Source organism: Heteronotia binoei, chromosome 15 (genome assembly GCF_032191835.1).
Source record: "Heteronotia binoei isolate CCM8104 ecotype False Entrance Well chromosome 15, APGP_CSIRO_Hbin_v1, whole genome shotgun sequence".
NCBI lineage: Eukaryota > Metazoa > Chordata > Lepidosauria > Squamata > Gekkonidae > Heteronotia > Heteronotia binoei.
In genome coordinates, this window is record NC_083237.1 from 3,719,884 (window position 1) to 3,737,647 (window position 17,764).

General features: G+C 50.5%; 1 protein-coding gene across 1 annotated transcript in view; it reads left to right on the top strand.

Moving 5' to 3' along the window:
- Positions 1–10,819: 10,819 nt before the first annotated feature.
- The window catches only part of DNAH2 (dynein axonemal heavy chain 2), a 238,126-nt gene continuing 231,181 nt past the window's right edge, over positions 10,820–17,764 (top strand). The window contains 1 exon segment of the mRNA XM_060256495.1: positions 10,820–10,960. Coding sequence (XP_060112478.1) covers positions 10,828–10,960 — 133 coding nt within the window. The 5' untranslated portion in view covers positions 10,820–10,827.

Consider the following 17,764-nt stretch of genomic DNA (forward strand, 5'->3'; position numbering starts at 1 on the left):
AGTCCAACACTCTGTGTCACATAAGAACATAAGAGAAGCCATGTTGGATCAGGCCAAAGGCCCATCCAGCCCAACACTCTGTGTCACATAAGAACATAAGAGAAGCCATGTTGGATCAGGCCAAAGGCCCATCCAGTCCAACACTCTGAGTCACATAAGAACATAAGAGAAGCCATGTTGGATCAGGCCAAAGGCCCATCCAGTCCAACACTCTGAGTCACATAAGAACATAAGAGAAGCCATGTTGGATCAGGCCAAAGGCCCATCCAGTCCAACACTCTGTGTCACACAGTGTCCAAAATATATATATTTGTGTATATATATATATATTTGTATGTGTGTGTGTGTGTGTGTGTGTGTATATATATATATATATATATATATATATATATATATATATATATATATGTGGCTAATAGCCACTGATGGACCTCTGCTCCATATTTTTATCTAACCCCCGCTTGAAGCTGTCTATGCTTGTAGCCACCGCCACCTCCTGTGGCAGTGAATTCCACGTGTTAATCACCCTTTGGGTGAAGGACTTCCTTTTATCCGTTTTAACCTGACTGCTCAGCAATTCCATCGAATGCCGACGAGTTCTTGTATTGTGAGAAAGGGAGAAAAGGACTTCTTTCTGTACTTTCTCCATCCCATGCATTATCTTGTACACCTCTATCGTGTCACCCTGCAGTCGACGTTTCTCCAAGCTAAAGAGCCCCAAGTGTTTTAACCTTTCTTCACAGGGAAAATGTTCCAACCCTTTAATCATTCTTGTTGCCCTTTTCTGCACTTTTCCCAATGCTATAATACCCTTTTTGAGGTGCGGTGACCAGAATTGCACACAGTACTCCAAAGGAGACCGCACCATTGATTTATACAGGGGCATGATGATACTGGCTGATTTGTTTTCAATTCCCTTCCTAATAATTCCCAGCATGGCGTTGGCCTTTTTTATTGCAACCGCACACTGTAAGGCCCAGGTGACCAGACTAGCCCAATCTTATTAGATCTGGGAAGTTAAGCAGCGGTTGGCCCTGGTTAGTACGTGGACGGGCGACCTCCAAGGAAGTTCACTGTTGAGATCCAGAGGTGGGCGACGGCAAACCGCCTCTATGTCTTTTGCCTTGAAAACCCTGTAGGGTCGCCGTAACTCAGCTGTGACTTGATGGAACGCACCCCCAAATAAACCCAACTTCTGCCTCTCTGTTTGGAACCTGGGTGGAACTTGGATGAAGGGAGGGGCGTGTAGATACGAAAGCAAGCGCCATCTTCTTATAACATAGATGGGAGCTGAAAGGGGAAGGAAGGAAAGAAGGGCTCCTACACGTAACGGAGCTCTTCAGAAACGGTCAAGCAAGAAAAGCCCTTCAAATCCTGTCCAAAACCACAAGCTCAAGGAAAGGGAACGGCAATTTATTGTTTTGATCTTGCCATTTCAAGGCAATATGAACCCCATGTGTTCGAGGGCAAAGAGGTGTTGTAGCCGCACTAAGTCCTGGGGAAAGTGGCACAGACGCTTACAGGTGAAGGGGACTCATCCTTGCCAGCGTATGTGAGACTCTCTTTGCTTCCCTTCTTCTCTCCCCACCCCCGCCTGAGAGAAGCATCCATTCGGCGTCTCATTAATAGCAACACCCGCGGCTTGCAGGTAGCCTAGCATCTTCAGTCTGCTGCCAGGAAGGTAGATTAGCTAGCTGTTTTGCCGGGTCTTATCGGCCCGGGAGCCGTCAGCGGGCTGGGATTATCAGCAGGCTCCCAGCGAGCCCTGTTATTAAGTCCCTATCTTCTGGTTGCCACCACGAGCTGCTCAAGCGGTGGCATGGCTTTGATAGACGGGAGTTGGCGACAAAGGGGACCACAGCAAAGAGGAGGAAATCACCGCCTTGTTCGCTGGGAAGAAGTGGCAATTAGAAGCGAGGGGGCGGGGGGAAGGAGGGAAGACATGTTACCTCCAGGGAAGGCGGATGGAGCATTTTTCTCAAAACTGATCACCAGCCGCAAGATGGAACCAGGGGTGGAAAATGAGTCCGCTTGCGATGCCAGGAAATAGGGTAGGCTTAGTAGGCTGGTTCTGGTGCTTTAGGACTGGCTCTCCTCTCCTACAAGCAAGTCCCTTTGAAGACTTACACCAGGGGTGTCAAACATGCGGCCCGGGGGCCAAATCAGGCCCCCGAGTGACTGGCTGTCATCTGGTTCTTTCTCCCTCTCTCTTGCTTCCTTCTGCATCACAGCTTGCTTTGCAAGGCTTGCTCAATTGCGCAGCAGAGCTACAGAGCAAAACCTCTATTTTCTCCATTGGCTGAGGCTCCTCCCTTGGGGACAACAGGGGAGGGAGGCAGAGCTTGCTTTGCTAGGCTCTCTCAATGGCAGAGCTACTGAGCCAAGCCTCTTTTCCTTTTGTTGGCTGAGGCTCCTCTCCCTCCTGGTGCCCTGGGGAAGCAAGGAAAGAGCCAGAGCTTCTTTAGCCCAGCTCCCTGGATCCCATGGCAGAAATATAAAGACAGCACCTTTAACACCAAAGAATGCGAAAGTTTTAAGCATGTTTTATAAAGGTTTTTCTTTTTAAAGATCTTTAATTGTGTTTGCCTGTGTCCTTTATACAGTTTACATCCCTGCTACCTAATCTTTTACGTTTTATTGTTTTAATATCATTTTGTTTACTGTCTATTTTATGCTGTTAGCCGCCTTAAGAACATAAGAGAAGTCATGTTGGATCAGGCCAATGGCCCATCCAGTCCGACACTCTTTGTCACATAAGAACATAAGAGAAGCCCTGTTGGGTCAGGCCAATGGCCCATCCAGTCCAACACTCTTTGTCACATAAGAACATAAGAGAAGCCCTGTTGGGTCAGGCCAATGGCCCATCCAGTCCAACACTCTGTGTCACATAAGAACATAAGAGAAGCCCTGTTGGGTCAGGCCAATGGCCCATCCAGTCCAACACTCTGTGTCACATAAGAACATAAGAGAAGCCCTGTTGGGACAGGCCAATGGCCCATCCAGTCCAACACTCTGTATTACAGAAGAACATAAGAGAAGCCCTGTTGGATCAGGCCAATGGCCCATCCAGTCCGACACTCTTTGTCACATAAGAACATAAGAGAAGCCCTGTTGGGTCAGGCCAATGGCCCATCCAGTCCAACACTCTGTGTTACAGAAGAACATAAGAGAAGCCATGTTGGATCAGGCCAATGGCCCATCCAGTCCGACACTCTTTGTCACACAGTAGCCAATATATGTGTGTGTATATACACACACACATATATATACACACATATATACATACATACATATACACACACAAATATATATATTATAGCCACTGATGGACCTCTGCTCCATATGCTTATCCAATCCCCTCTTAAAGCTGGCTATGCTTGTAGCCGCCACCACCTCCTGTGGCAGTGAATTCCACATGTTAATCACCCTTTGGGTGAAGAAGGACTTCCTTTTCTCCGTTTTAACCTGACTGCTCAGCAATTTCATTGAATGCCCACGAGTTCTTGTATTGTGAGTGCATGGAATCGGTGGGATATAAATATAACGTAAATAAATAAGTAAATGAATAAAATCTTAACTAGACACACACATGGCCCCAGCCCAGCAAGGTCTCATTTATGTCAGATTTGGCCCTCATAACAAAATAAGTTTGACCCCTCTGACTTACACTTCCCTTGCAGCTGCTGCCTTAAATGGGCCGTCTGAACAGATACAGGACTAAGCATACAAACAACATCACCTTTACAGCTAGGGTTCCCAACTCTGGGCTGGTAAATTCCTGGAGATTTGAGGGTGGAGTCCAGAGAGGGCAGGATTTAGGGGGAGAAGAAACCCCAGAGATTCCACCATCCAAAGCAGCCATTTCCTCGAGGGCAATGGATCTCCGCAGTCCGGAGTTCAGTTGTAATTCTGAGAGATCATGAGGCCCCACCTGGAAGTCGGCAGCCCTATTTGGAGCACTATCTGTTGCCAAGGCCGGCCAGCCAAGTACCAAAAGCTGGAAACAGATCTGGTCTGGGTTGGTTTTCCTCCTCTGTGGCTCTGTGGCTGACAGAAATATGTATATAGAAACTGCAGAAGAAGGATTTATTCTTCTTCGGCCCATTAAGGCTTAAGGATGTAACTTGGATGTATCCTTGGAGCAGTTTGGGATTCATTTCAGTGATTAAGTTGGGCACAGCGGCTCTGGATGTGTCGGGCTGCTCTTCTATTCTTGCATCGTTATGCTACAGTATTGGAACTTTGGACTGATACGTCAGACAAATAGTCCTCGTTTCTGTAATATGAATTGTACAAAGGATGGTATTTATTCAGGCGCCGTTTGCCTGTCTCACTGAGGCTCAGTTTATTCGATTACTACAAGTTTGATTGGGGTTGGATCTGCTCCAGCCCTGGGTCAGCTTTTCACTGCTCCGTTCCCCCGGCTCAAGGGGATGTCACGCAGCCTCGCTTCTCCTCCGCAGCACTTTTCTCTGTCAGACTTTCGGCACCTCCTTAGCATCATGTTTTCTCCAGGATGGTTTTCTGTACTGGACATACAGAGTGGAGGTCAGATATATGTGGCAGAGATGGAGTTGGGGCTCTCTGTCACCAATGCAGGACACTGAGGGGTGGGGGAGCTGAAAGCCAGACTCCATTCTAATGCTCAGCTCTCTGACCATGTATTTAACATTAAGAGGCACCGGTAGGCAGGGGTGCTGTGGATTCCGCCTCCTAGGTATTTGACCGGATGGGGGGAGAGAAATACGTATTTGTGAGTTAAGAGCCCTGTGGCGCAGAGTGGTAAAGCTGCAGTACTGCAGTCGGAGCCCTCTGCTCACGACCTGAGTTTGATCCTGGCAGAAGCTGGTTTCAGGTAGCCGGCTCCAGGTTGACTCAGCCTTCCGTCCTTCCGAAGTTGGTAAAATGAATACCCAGCTTGCTGGGGGGAAAGTGTAGAGATGACTGGGGAAGGCAATGGCAAACCACCCCGTAAAAAGTCTGCCGTGAAAACGTGAAAGCAACATCACCCCAGAATCGGAAATGACTGGTGCTTGCACAGGGGATTACCTTCACCTTTTTATTTGAGCGTTTCCTGCATTGTGCAGGGGGTTGGACTAGATGACCCTGGAGGTTCCTTCCAACTCTATGATTGCAATGATTATTCTATGAAATGGTGGAGGTGAGGGCACGGATGGGGCCTTTTAGCATAGGAGCAGGGCTTTTTCTTGAGCAGGAAAGCAGTTCTGGCTGGCTTGGTGTCAGGGGGTGTGGCCTAATATGCAAAGGAGCTCATGCTGGGCCTTTTCTGCATAAAAAGCTCTGCATTGGAGTATTAATGCTGAAAGTCAGAGATGCAGTCATGGATGGATTACAGCCCTGTCAGATCTGGGTTGGGAAATTCCTGGAGAATTCTGGAGTGGAGCCCAGAGAGTGCAGGGTATGGTGAAGGGAGGGACCTCAGCTAACCAGAATGCCCCAGCGGCCACCTTCCAAAGCAGCCATTTTCCCAAGAGGAAGTGATCTCTGTGGTCTGACAACCAGTTGCAATTCCAGGAGACCTCCAGGCCTCACCAGGAGACTGGCAACCCTACGAGCTGAGCACAAATGACCAGCCAAACCCAAAGCTTGGCCCTCGGAGCCCAAACTGTTCCATGCCATGGACGGAGTCTGGCTGGAGGCAGGCCGTTGTTCTAGGCGGTGTCAGCTGCCACAGAGCTGCCCCACATGAGTGGCTGTCAACCTCCAGGCATGCCCTGGAAAAGGAAAGGTGCCCTGTGCAAGCACCAGTCGTTTCTGACTCTGGGGTGACGTTGCTTTCACAATGTTTTCAGGGCAGACTTTTTACAGGGTGGTTTGCCATTGCCTTCCCCAGTCATCTACACTTTCCTCCCAGCAAGCTGGGTACTCATTCTACCAACCTCAGAAGGATGGAAGGCTGAGTCAACCTCGAGCCAGCTACCTGAAAACCCAGCTTCCGCCGGGGATCGAACTCAGGTCGCGAGCAGAGCTTAGGACTGCAGTACTGCAGCTTTAACACTCTGTGCCACGGGTGCTCTGGAGATCCCCTCTAATCACAACTGATTGACAGATGACAAAGATCAGCCCTCCCCCTGCCCGAGAAAATGGCTTCTTTGGAGGTAGGGTTGCCAGCTCTGTGTTGGAATAATACCTGGAGACTTGGGGGGAGGTGTGGATCCAGGAGAGGCAGGGTTTGGAGGGGGGGGGCCTCCGCAGGGTCCAATGCCAGAGTCCCCCCCCCCATCAAAGCAGGAATTTTCTCCAGAGGAGCTGATCTCTGCCAGTTGGAGATCCATTGTGAAAGTGGGAAATCTCCATGCCCCACCTGGAGGCTGGCAACCCATTTGGAGGGTGGAGTCTTTGGCACTGCTTCCTTGCTGAGTTCTTTCTCTCCCCCGAAACGCCACCCAAATCTCCAGGAATGTTCGAACTTGGAGTTGGAAACTTTTATCAGCAATGCTTTCCTTCTGCATAGGCAGGGTTGCCAGCCTCCAGATGGGGCCTGGAGATCTCCCACTTTTACAACTGATCTTCAGCTGGCAGAGATCTGCTCCCCTGGCGAAAACGGCTGCTTTGAAGGGGGGGACTCTGGGGCATTGTGCCATGCTTAGTCTCCTCCCCTCCCCAAACCCCACCCTGCCCCAGATCCACCCCCAAAGTCTCCAGGCATTTTCCAACACAGATCTGGCAACCATGATAAAAAAGGACCGAACCAGACTTGTCTGGCTGCAGCCCATCCACCTGAACATAGCCACACTTGGCTACGATGCAAAGCATTCTGGGAGTGATGCTAACGCCACCGCGCAATGCATGGTGGGAGTGATGCTACGACACGACACTGCTCCCCCCCCCCCTTCTCAACAGCTTTAAAGTAGCAGGCAAGAAGGGAGCCAGCGAGAGGAATGGCTCGCTTCGTCCTGGGGTAGGACGATTGGTGAGGAAACAAACTTTCAATCATTTTCTCTCTTTCTCTCAGTAGCCTATCCTGGCCCCACCCAATGAGGTGCCGCTCTATCGATGACTGACAGACATATTCCCGCCTCCGCCTTTCAAGCTTATTTCTCCTCCCCGCCTCTTCTGGGTTAGGGAGGCGGTGGAGTGATTTTCAAAGCCCCGCCTCCCTCGCGCCAATCGTCCCGCCCCTAACCTCCGATCAACCGTCTCTCTTAACGCCCTTCCTCACTCCACACCCGTCACTCACGAGGCGGGGCGTCCCGCCCTCTTTTTCTCTCGCCTCTCCATCTCAACGGCTCACGCCCCCTTCGCCTGTCAATCTCGCCGCGAGCGGGCCTCTCGTTCACTGACGTGCCCCGGTGAAGCGTAAGCTCCGCCCAGGTGGCGTTCCTCGCCACGCGATTGGCAGGCCGGCGGCCTTCGGGTTCCTCCCCCCCTCAAGACGTTCCGGTTGATCCGTTGCCCGTGGAAACGTTGATGGGTGGGCGGAGCCTCGGAAGGGAGCGCGGAGACTTTTGAGTTGGAGGGGACAGGTGCGGATTTGGGGGCGAGGAAAGGTGGGGGGACGACCCAGGGCAGGCATTCAGGTGTGGGATGTGGAGGGAGGTGCTGGGCACCCAAGGTTGCCAACTCCAGGTTCGGGAATTCCTGGAGGTTTGGGGGTGGAGCCTGGGGAGGGGAGGGGTTGGAGAGGGGAGGGGAGGGACCGCAACAGGGTACAATGCAATTCAGCCCACCTCAGCGGTGGCCAACGGTAGCTCTCCAGATGTTTCCCCCTACAACTCCCATCAGCCCCAGCCAGCGTGGCCAATGGCTGAGGCTGATGGGAGTTGTAGGCAAAAAACATCTGGAGAGCAACCGTTGGCCACCCCTGCTCTACAGTCTACCCTCTACAGCAGGGTTGACCAACGGTAGCTCTCCAGATGTTTTTTTGCCTACAACTCCCATCAGCCCCAGCCAGCATGGCTAATGGCTGGGGCTGATGGGAGTTGTAGGCAAAAAACATCTGGAGAGCTACCCTTGGCCACTTCATGGCCTAAGTCACACAGAGGTGGGGAACAGTGGCTCTCCAGATGTTTTTGCCTACAACTCCCATTAGTCCCAGCCATTGGCCATGCTGGCTGGGGCTGATGGGAGTTGTAGGCAAAAAAAAAAATCTGGAGAGCCGACGTTCCCTACCCCTGTCTTTAGCCCTTCCCCTCAAAGGATAATCAGGTGCCACTGAGATTTGAAGGTCAGATGCCAGATTCAACGCCCAGAGTGCCCCCAGTCTTTTGGCTCTGCCAGGCACCTTGGAAACCCGCCAGGCTACAATCACGCAGAGCTTTGTGTAGCCCGTTATTTATTTATTTATTTATTTAGGATTTAGTTTCTACGAGCACCCGAATATAGGCCCATTTCATCAGTAGACTTCTTCCTCTTTTTCCAGCAATTTTAGCTCAAAACATTTGAAGTGTATGGTTTCAAACATGACCGTGCTGTGCCTATTCTGAATTCAAAACCTCTTAGAATTCGAATAATAATAACAAAAGAAGGGCCTCGACATTAAATTAATAATAAAGAAAATACAAGCAAATGGCCATTTAAAGGAACCTTGGGCAGGTCCGCAAGGCCTGTAAGACGGTCCTCTTCCAGCTGGCATTTAACTGATTGGGATTTAAAAACTGTGGAGGAAGGTTGTAAGAATAGCACCAAACTGATTGACTTTTCTGTTTTACTGTTTTAATTTTTGTAAATTATTGAATTTATTTTACTATTTATTAAGCTGATTGTTGAATTTTATGTTGTGAACCGCCCTGAGCCCGCCTCGGTGGGGAGGGCGGGATATAAATAGAATAAATAAATAAATAAAAATAAAGAAAGAAAGAACAGCTTGCTGAATATATTCATAGAGGGCTACTGGCCAGCAAACTCCAGAAGGCTTCAGTATCTGGTTCAATGAATCGGTTTGAACTGGCTGTAGCTCCTATAGGAAAATGTACACACTTAAGTGTCTTGGAATGGTTGAGAGAAAAGATGTGGTAAGAAGAATCATGAACATCGGTCGGTACTAGTGGCTGTTACACCTGGGAAAAAACATAGAAAGGCATTACTCCCGAGGAAGTCTACTGATGAAATGGGCCTGTATCCGGGTGCTCATAGACTTTTTTTGCAATATGGAAATGTTAATATTGGACCTCTATCACAACATGAAGTATGCAGAATTTACAGTATGAAATATATAAATGGATATTTAAATTGGATTTTTATTGCAGCATGAAGTATGTAAAATTTACAATGTGGTGCATTAAAATATCTGAAGGGTTTTAAATGGTTACTGTAAACTTTATCATCATCACAGTAGTTGTTTAACTTCCATGGCCTGTCCCATTAACTGTGATCCCTTTTTCTTGTTACCTAACCTCAGGTGGGACCTGAAGTTCTTCTGGAATTACTGCTGATTTCTAGATCAGTTCTCCTGAAGAAAATGGTTGCTTTGGAGGGGAGATTCTGTGTATGGTGTTATACTCCACTGAGCTTTCTCCTGCCCCCAAACTGTCTTCCCTGGTTTCACCCCCAAATAATCAGTTATCTAGAGTTGGCAATCCTACATAGGAGCATGTGGTTACTTTTTCCAGTCTATCAATTATTTATCTATTTATTTACTTAACTGAACATATAAAGTTGCCTTATGCTGAATCAGAACTTCAGTCCATCAAAGTCAGTCTTGTCTACTCAGACTGGCAGGGGCTCTCCAGGGTCTCAAGCAGAGGTTTTTCATGCCTACTTGCCTCAACCCTTTTTAGTTGGCGATGCCGAGGATTGAACCTGGGACCTTCTGCTTCCCAAGCAGATGCTCGACCACTGAGCTACCCTCCCTCCCTTAAAGTTGCCTTCGTTCCTTGTGAACATATGAAGCTGCCTTATGCTGAATCAGAACTTCAGTCCATCAAAGTCAGTCTTGTCTACTCAGACTGGCAGCAGCTCTCCAGGGTCTCGAGTGGGTCTCTTGATTGCCCGGACCCCTTTTAGTTGGAGATGCCGGGGATTGAACCTGGGACCTTCTGCTTCCCAAGCAGATGATCGACCACTGAGCCACCGTCCCTCCCCTGATCAGCAGTGACTCTCCAGGGTCTCAAGCTGAGGTTTTTCACGCCTACTTGCCTGGACCCTTTTTATTTGGAGATGCCGGGGATTGAACCTGGGACCTTCTGCTTACCAAGCAGATGCTCTGCCACTGAGCCACTGGCCCTCCCCTAAAAAATTTAAATTAAAAGCTCAGGGCAGGTTACAGCAATAGATACATACAATCCATTTAAAACAGTTTAAAAGGTAATTATGCAATAATAATCTATCAATATTATCCTCTCAGGAGCTCAGGGTGGTGTATGTGGTTCTCTCTTAGCCGATCAGTCTCACAATTGCCCTGTCAGGCCAACTAGGCTGAGAGAGGCGGCCCAAAGCCATGCAAGGAGCATCATGACTGAGTGGAGATTTGAAACTGGGTCCCTCAGATCCTAGTCTGGGACACTCGCCATTACACCACACTGGTCCTTTGGGCCATATGGGTAACAGTGAAGGGGAGGACCGGAGATGGATGAGGTCTGGGTGGGCTGAAACATGAGGCTGGTGGTGAAAGTGAAAAGCAAGATATGGGCAGACAGGTGGAGGCACTTAGGTTGAGAAGATGGCAAGAAATGTAGAGTGAATTGCGTGGGCAAGCTGCCAGGGGCTGTCTGAGTGCAGCCCCTGCTAAGGCAAAGGTTGCGCGTGATTGGCAGAGGAGCAAGCGTGAAGGGAAGGGAGCGGGCAGAAGGTGACGGGCAGCCAAAGAACATGCTGCGCACCGCGTGTCTCCTAATGGCCTCGGTGGCTTTTTACAGAATCGGAACGATGAGCGCCCGACGGCGTGGCACGCCTGGGGACAAAAAGGGGCGCCGGAGTGCTGGCCGCGGAGCCCCCACCCCTCCGCCGAAGGCCGAATCTTCTTCAGGATCGCTGGCGACCATCAACGTGGAATCTGCTGGTATTTTCACTCAAGTGTTTCAGTTGCGTTTTTTGGGCCCCAGGTTGTGCTCTGACGTCTGTCTGGAGTCTTTGGCTTCTGCAGGCTTGTTAGCGTTGTGCTGGAATGGAATCCACATTTTGCCTCCTGAAACTAAATTCTGGGCTTAATTCTGCAAACAAGCATGAGGCCCTTGCATTTGTCTGCCTTTGCTTGCTGGGCAGCCTTAACGACCTCTTTCCACTCCCAGAAGATCTCCTCTGCTCTGAGAGCTGCCCTCTGAAAGTTCACCAGCCATTTCTCACACCTGCCTGCCTCCCTTCGTAGCCACAAAAGCCAAAACTTGCTGTGACAAAAAAAGATACGGAGGAAGTTGTGTTTCTCAGGGTGCTGATTTTGTGTCTGTTACCAGGTTTCGCACTTTTTTGCTTGGTGGTCCTCGGAACCGTAGCATACACTTTCTTTAGATCAGTAGTCAGCTGGTGGGCCCCTGTTGACGTCATTGGGACATATTGGAGTCAAGATCCAGATAGCCCTTCTGTGACGGCTGCCTTTCGCCTCCTGATCTGACTGCCCCCTTCTCTGATAATTGGGTGTAGGAGGAATTGCAGTCCACAGCTTCGGACTGTCTTCTGCCAACCCTGAAGAAAGGGGGATTCCTCCGAAGGCAACTCTCGCCTTCTTTCCCCCCCTCTGGCCTCCCCTACTGTCATTTGCAGACGGTCTCGAAAATTCCACGTTGCATAAAAGCCTGGCATTCTAAAGGCAAGTAAAGGCTATTTACTAGCTGCAGGAGAATGCCAGCGCGTTCCTGCCTTTGGAGGCCCATCCCGTCGACGGCAATGCAGCGTGGGTCGAGATATTTCTGTGGGTCTCAGATTGGTGCTCCCTCCCTGGTTCCTGATGCCTCCGGTGATACGTGTGCGGCAGCGTGCAGCCCTCCTTATCTAGATTGGGGTCATTGTTCGCGCCGTCTGAATTATGCAGATGAAGAAAGGAAGTGTATTTTTTCCCCCTGCAATTTGCATAATTCTAAATTTTTTTGTTATTAATGTTTTCGGTGCAAGGGGTAACAATAGTGAGGGAATACAAACAACAGGGACAGAAGATAGCAGATAAGAATAAATTAATCCCAAGAACCGTAATTGTTCCTCTCTCATGGATCGAGGCTTGCTGTAACTGCAGAGTGCATTGTCGCTGCCAGCCAGGCAGGGGTGATGGGTGAGCGGAATGGCAGGGTGCTGTAGAGGAGCTGATTCTGTCTCCCCCTTCTGGGCGGCTCAGTGCCCATTACTGAAAGAGAGAGTCGGGCCCACCCTTCCCTTAGCTGGGTCCTAATTGGCCTAATTCTGATCTAACCATCAGGGAGTTCTGTGACCTGAGTCAGAACACCCCTGCAAAACCTTTGTGCTTATTTCATGCCTGCAGTTGCGGCATGCAGATCTAGGAGTGAAAGCTATGCTGGAGGAGATGTCCGTCCTTCCTTCCTTCCTTCCTTCCTTCCTTCCTTCCTTCCTTCCTTCCTTCCTTCCTTCCTTCCTTCCTTCCTTCCTTCCTTCCTTCCTTCCTTCCTTCCTTCCTTCCTTCCTTCCTGCCAGTTTGGTGTAGTGGGTAAGTGCACGGACTCTTATCTGGGACAACCGGGTTTGATTCCCCACTCCTCCACTTGCAACTGTTAGCATGGCCTTGGGTCAGCCATAACTCTGGCAGAGGTTGTCCTTGAAAGGGCAGCTGCTGTGAGAGCACACCTCACAAGGTGTCTGTTGTGGGGGAGGAAGGTAAAGGAGATTGTGAGTCACTCTGAATCTCAGGGTGGGATATAAATCCAGTATCTCCTTCCTTCCTTCCTTCCTTCCTTCCTTCCTTCCTTCCTTCCTTCCTTCCTTCCTTCCTTCCTTCCTTCCTTCCTTCCTTCCTTCCTTCCTTCCTTCCTTCCTTCCTTCCTTCCTTCCTCGGTTTGAACCTTCAAGTATTTTCAGCCTCTTCCTTTTCAGGAAGGGCTCTCGTCCGTCGTCGGCAACTTTCCGCCCGAGCCGCGTATCTCGACCAGGCCCGCCGCCGTTCCCCAGCCATTGTCTCCCTCCCTTCAGTGTGTTACCACAGTAACCCATCGGGATTTCCAGCGGCAGCTCTTCAAAGCTCCGACGTGGAGCTCTTGCGTCCTGGCAGTCATTGGTGCCTAATGTAACGTGCACGCAGCCGCTCTCCTCGGCCCCGCTACTCCAATCCAATCTGCCGCAACAGGCGGGGAAGTGACATCTCCTGTCAGGCGGCTGAACGCCGTCGGAATCGGGAAGCGCCGCCGTGGTGCGCGCCCCGCCAGCCAAAGCCGCAGGAGGGTTTTGTTCAGCGCTGGCAGGGAGTTTGATTCTGCAAGAGGGGAGGCGGGGAGATGAAAGGGGTGCGGGGAGAGAGGCGGCTGGGTGGGACTTCCCTCTTCGAATGCAGGAGGGCTCTCGCTCACTCTCTCAGGACGGTTCTCCAGGGATTCCAAGCTGGCCTTTGTGTTTGAAACAGCTCTGCCTCCTGAAAAGTGGCAAACACCACAATAGGCATTGCTCTGAATCCTCCCTCGGTTTGCTGAAAGGGTCACGAACATATATGAAGCTGCCTTCTACTGAATGAGACCCCCCTGGGTCCATCAAAGTTGGTATTGTGTACTCAGACTGGCAGTGGCTCTCCAGCTGAGGTTTTTCACGCCTACTTGCCTGGACCCTTTTTAGTTGGAGATGCCAGAGATTGAACCTGGGACCTTCTGCTTACCCAGCAGATGCTCTACCCCTGAGGCACTGTCCCTCACCTTAAGTCCATCTTGTCTACTCAGACTGGCAGCGGCTCTCCAGGGTCTCCAGCTGAGGTTTTTCACGCCTATTTGCCTGCACCCTTTTTAGTTGGAGATGCCGGGGATTGAACCTGGGACCTTCTGCTTACCAAGCAGATGCTCTATCCCTGAGCCACTGTCCCTCCCCTAATATGAACATAGGAAGCTGCCTTCTACTGAATCAGACCCTGGGTCCATCCAAGTCAGCCTTGTCTGCTCAGACTGGCAGCGGCTTTCCAGGGTCTCCAGCTGAGGTTTTTCACGCCTATTTGCCTGGACCCTTTTTAGTTGGAGATGCCGGGGATTGAACCTGGTACCTTCTGCTTACCCAGCAGATGCTCTACCCCTGAGGCACTGTCCCTCACCTTAAGTCTGTCTTGTCTACTCAGACTGGCAGCGGCTCTCCAGGGTCTCCAGCTGAGGTTATTCACGCCTATTTCCCTGGACCCTTTTTAGTTGGAGATGCCAGGGATTGAACCTGGGACCTTCTGCTTACCAAGCAGATGCTCTATCCCTGAGCCACTGTCCCTCCCCTAATATGAACATACGAAGCTGCCTTCTACTGAATCCCAGGTTCAATCCCCGGTCCCAGGTTCAATCCCCGGCATATCCAAAAACCTCAGCTGGAGACCTTGGAGAGCCGCTGCCAGTCTGAGTAGACAAGACTGACTTAAGGTGAGGGACGGTGCCTCAGGGGTAGAGCATCTGCTGGGTGAGCAGAAGGTCCCAGGTTCAATCCCCGACATCTCCAACTAAAAAGGGTCCAGGCAAATAGGTATGAAAAAGTCAGCTTGAGACCCTAGAGAGCTGCTGCCAGTCTGAGTAGACAAGACTGACTTAAGGGGAGGGACAGTGGCTCAGTAGCAGAGCATCTGCTTGGTAAGCAGAAGGTTCCAGGTTCAATCCCCAGCATCTCCAACTAAAAAGGGTCCAGGCAAATAGGCATGAAAAACCTCAGCTGGAGACCCTGGAGAGCCGCTGCCAGTCTGAGTAGACAAGACAGACTTAAGGTGAGGGACAGTGCCTCAGGGATAGAGCATCTGCTGGGTAAGCAGAAGGTCCCAGGTTCAATCCCCGGCATCTCCAACTAAAAAGGGTCCAGGCAAGAAGGCGTGAAAAACCTCAGCTTGAGACCCTGGAGAGCCGCTGCCAGTCTGAGTAGACAAGACAGACTTCGAAGGACCCAGAGTCTGATTCAGTATAAGGCAGCCTCATATGTTCACATTAGGGGAGGGACGGTGGCTCAGTGGCAGAACATCTGCTTGGTAAGCAGAAGGTCCCAGGTTCAATCCCCGGCATCTCCAACTGAAAAGGGTCCAGGCAAGTAGGCATGAAAAACCTCAGCTTGAGACCCTGGAGAGCCACTGCTGGTCAGGGGAGGGACAGTGGCTCAGTGGCAGAGCATCTGCTTGGTAAGCAGGAGGTCCCAGGTTCAATCCCCGGCATCTCCAACTAAAAAGGGTCCAGACTTGAGACCCTGGAAAGCTGCTGCCAGTCTGAGTAGACAATACTGACTTTGATGACCCAGGGTCTGATTCAGTAGAAGGCAGCTTCATATGTTCACGGTGGCATCCCCTTTGCTTTCTTTCTTGCACTTTGTAGGGAGGGAGAGAAAGGGGTGTGTCTGTGGGCGAGGGGGCGTGGCCCATCTTCCTTCTCCAGGTTCTGTTGCTTTGGCCATTTTCTTCCCAGCCTGGAATGGGCTAAAAGTAGCTTCAGTGAGAGACTACAAGGGGGGAAGGCAGAGGGAGGTGTCTCTCCTTGCTTGCGCACCCAAACACAAGCCCCTTCCTCTGCTTCACACCGGAATAATAGCATTCCCCCTCTCCCCAGTCTGGTTTGCATCAGCATGAGCTACAGACGATCCTTCTGCAGGGGGAAAATAAGGAAAGATGCCAATTTCGAGGCCAGCCCCCCCCCCCGCCCATTTCCCCCTCCCATCTGCTTGGGCATCTTAACTGGACCCCTCTGCCTCCCCGCAAGCAGCGGCAGCAGGAGGAGGGAGAGAGAGTGGGGTGTCAGAGAAGGAAGGCCAAGCCTTGTCCATCACACAGCAATAGCAGGCGTCCAACAATCAGATGGCAGGAAGAGAAGGGGGGGAGGCTTCCATCTTCCCAAGCTGTCTTTTGTTAATTAAGAAGGTTTCACCTTGTGGAGCTCAGACCACCTCTGGTGGATGACAGAATCGGTACGCCTCTCTCTGGGGCTGGGGATTTTACCCTGTGCCTCTTTGCTCGGGCAGCTCAAGGGAGAAGGGTTGGTGGGCAACTGGGCAAGGTCGGGATGAGTAGTTGATACCCACTTTGGCTATCCGGAGGGTTCCTTCCTTCCTTCACACCCGATGGTGCGTCCTCATTTGGAATACTGTGTACAATTCTGGTCACAGCACCTCAAAAAGGATATTATAGCATTGGAAGAAGTCCCAAAAAGGGCAACTAGAAGGATTAAAGGTTTGGAACACTTTCCCTATGAAGAAAGGTTAAAACGCTTGGGGCTCTTTAGCTTGGAGTAACGTCGACTGCGGGGTGACATGAGAGGGGTTTATAAGCTTATGCACGGGATGGAGAAAGTAGAGAAAGAAGTCCTTTTCTCTCTTTCTCACAATACAAGAACTCGTGGGCATTCAGTGAAATTGCTGAGCAGTCAGGTTAAAACGGAGAAAAGGAAGTACTTCTTCACCCAAAAGGTGATTAACGTGGAATTCACTGCCACAGGAGGTGGTGGTGGCTACAAGCATAGCCAGCTTTAAGAGGGGATTGGATAAGAATATGGAGCAGAGGTCCATCAGTGGCTATTAGCCACAGGATATACATATATATATGTGTGTGTGTGTGTGTGTATGTATGTATATAGGTGTGTGTGTATATATATATATATATACACACATACACACACCAACACATATATTGGCCACTGTGTGACTCAGAGTGTTGGACTGGATGGGCCATTGGCCTGATCTAACATGGCTTCTCTTCTGTTCTTCTGTTCTTCCTTCCTTCCTGAGAGACTCCTCAAGGTAAAAGGGGGGTTCCTTTGGGGCAGTCGGCTGAGCCTGCTCACCGTGATAAGCCAGTCGGCCCCAGAGTCCTTTTGCTGAGTTGGGTTCGGCGTTTCAGCAGCACCGCTCTTCTGGAAGTTAGCTATGCATCTGTTGCCGTTTCTCCTCTTGCTTGCTGACTCCGTCCTTTGGGGGCCAGGAGAGCTGCCTTGTGGTACTTGCATTTCCATGAGAGCCAGCATGCGCTTTGCCAGTTACGCTATCGCAGTGTGTGCTGCAGTCTTGTTTGTTGTATACATATATGAACATATACATATGAAGCTGCCTTCTACTGAATCAGACCCTCAGTCCATCAAAGTTAATATTGTCTACTCAGACTGGCAGCGGCTCTCCAGGGTCTCAAGCTGAGGTTTTCCACGCCTCCTTGCCTGGACCCTTTTTAGTTGGAGATGCCGGGGACTGAACCTGGGACCTTCTGCTTACCGAGCAGATGCTTTACCACTCAGCCACTGTCCTCCCCTAGAAGAGGCTGGAGAACATATATATATGAACATATGAAGCCGCCTTAAACTGAATCAGACCCTCGGTCTATCAGAGTCAGTCTTGTCTACTCAGACTGGCAGCAGCTCTCCAGGGCCTCAAACAGGTTTTTCACGCCTCCTTGCCTGGACCCTTTCTAGTTGGAGATGCCGGGGATTGAACCTGGGACCTTCTGCTACCAAGCAGCTGCTTTACCACTCAGCCACTGTCCCTCCCAAAGGGAGTATCTATGAACATATGAAGCTGCCTTCTACTGAATCAGACTCTCTTTGGTCCATCAAAGTCAGTCTTGTCTACTCAGACTGCCAGTGGCTCTCCAGGATCGCAAGCTGAGGTTTTTCACACCTACTTGCCTGGACCCTTTTTAGTTGGAGATGCCGGGGATTGAACCTGGGACCTTCTGCTTCCCAAGCAGATGATCAACCACTGAGCCACCGTCCCTCCCCTGACCAGCAGGGACTCTCCA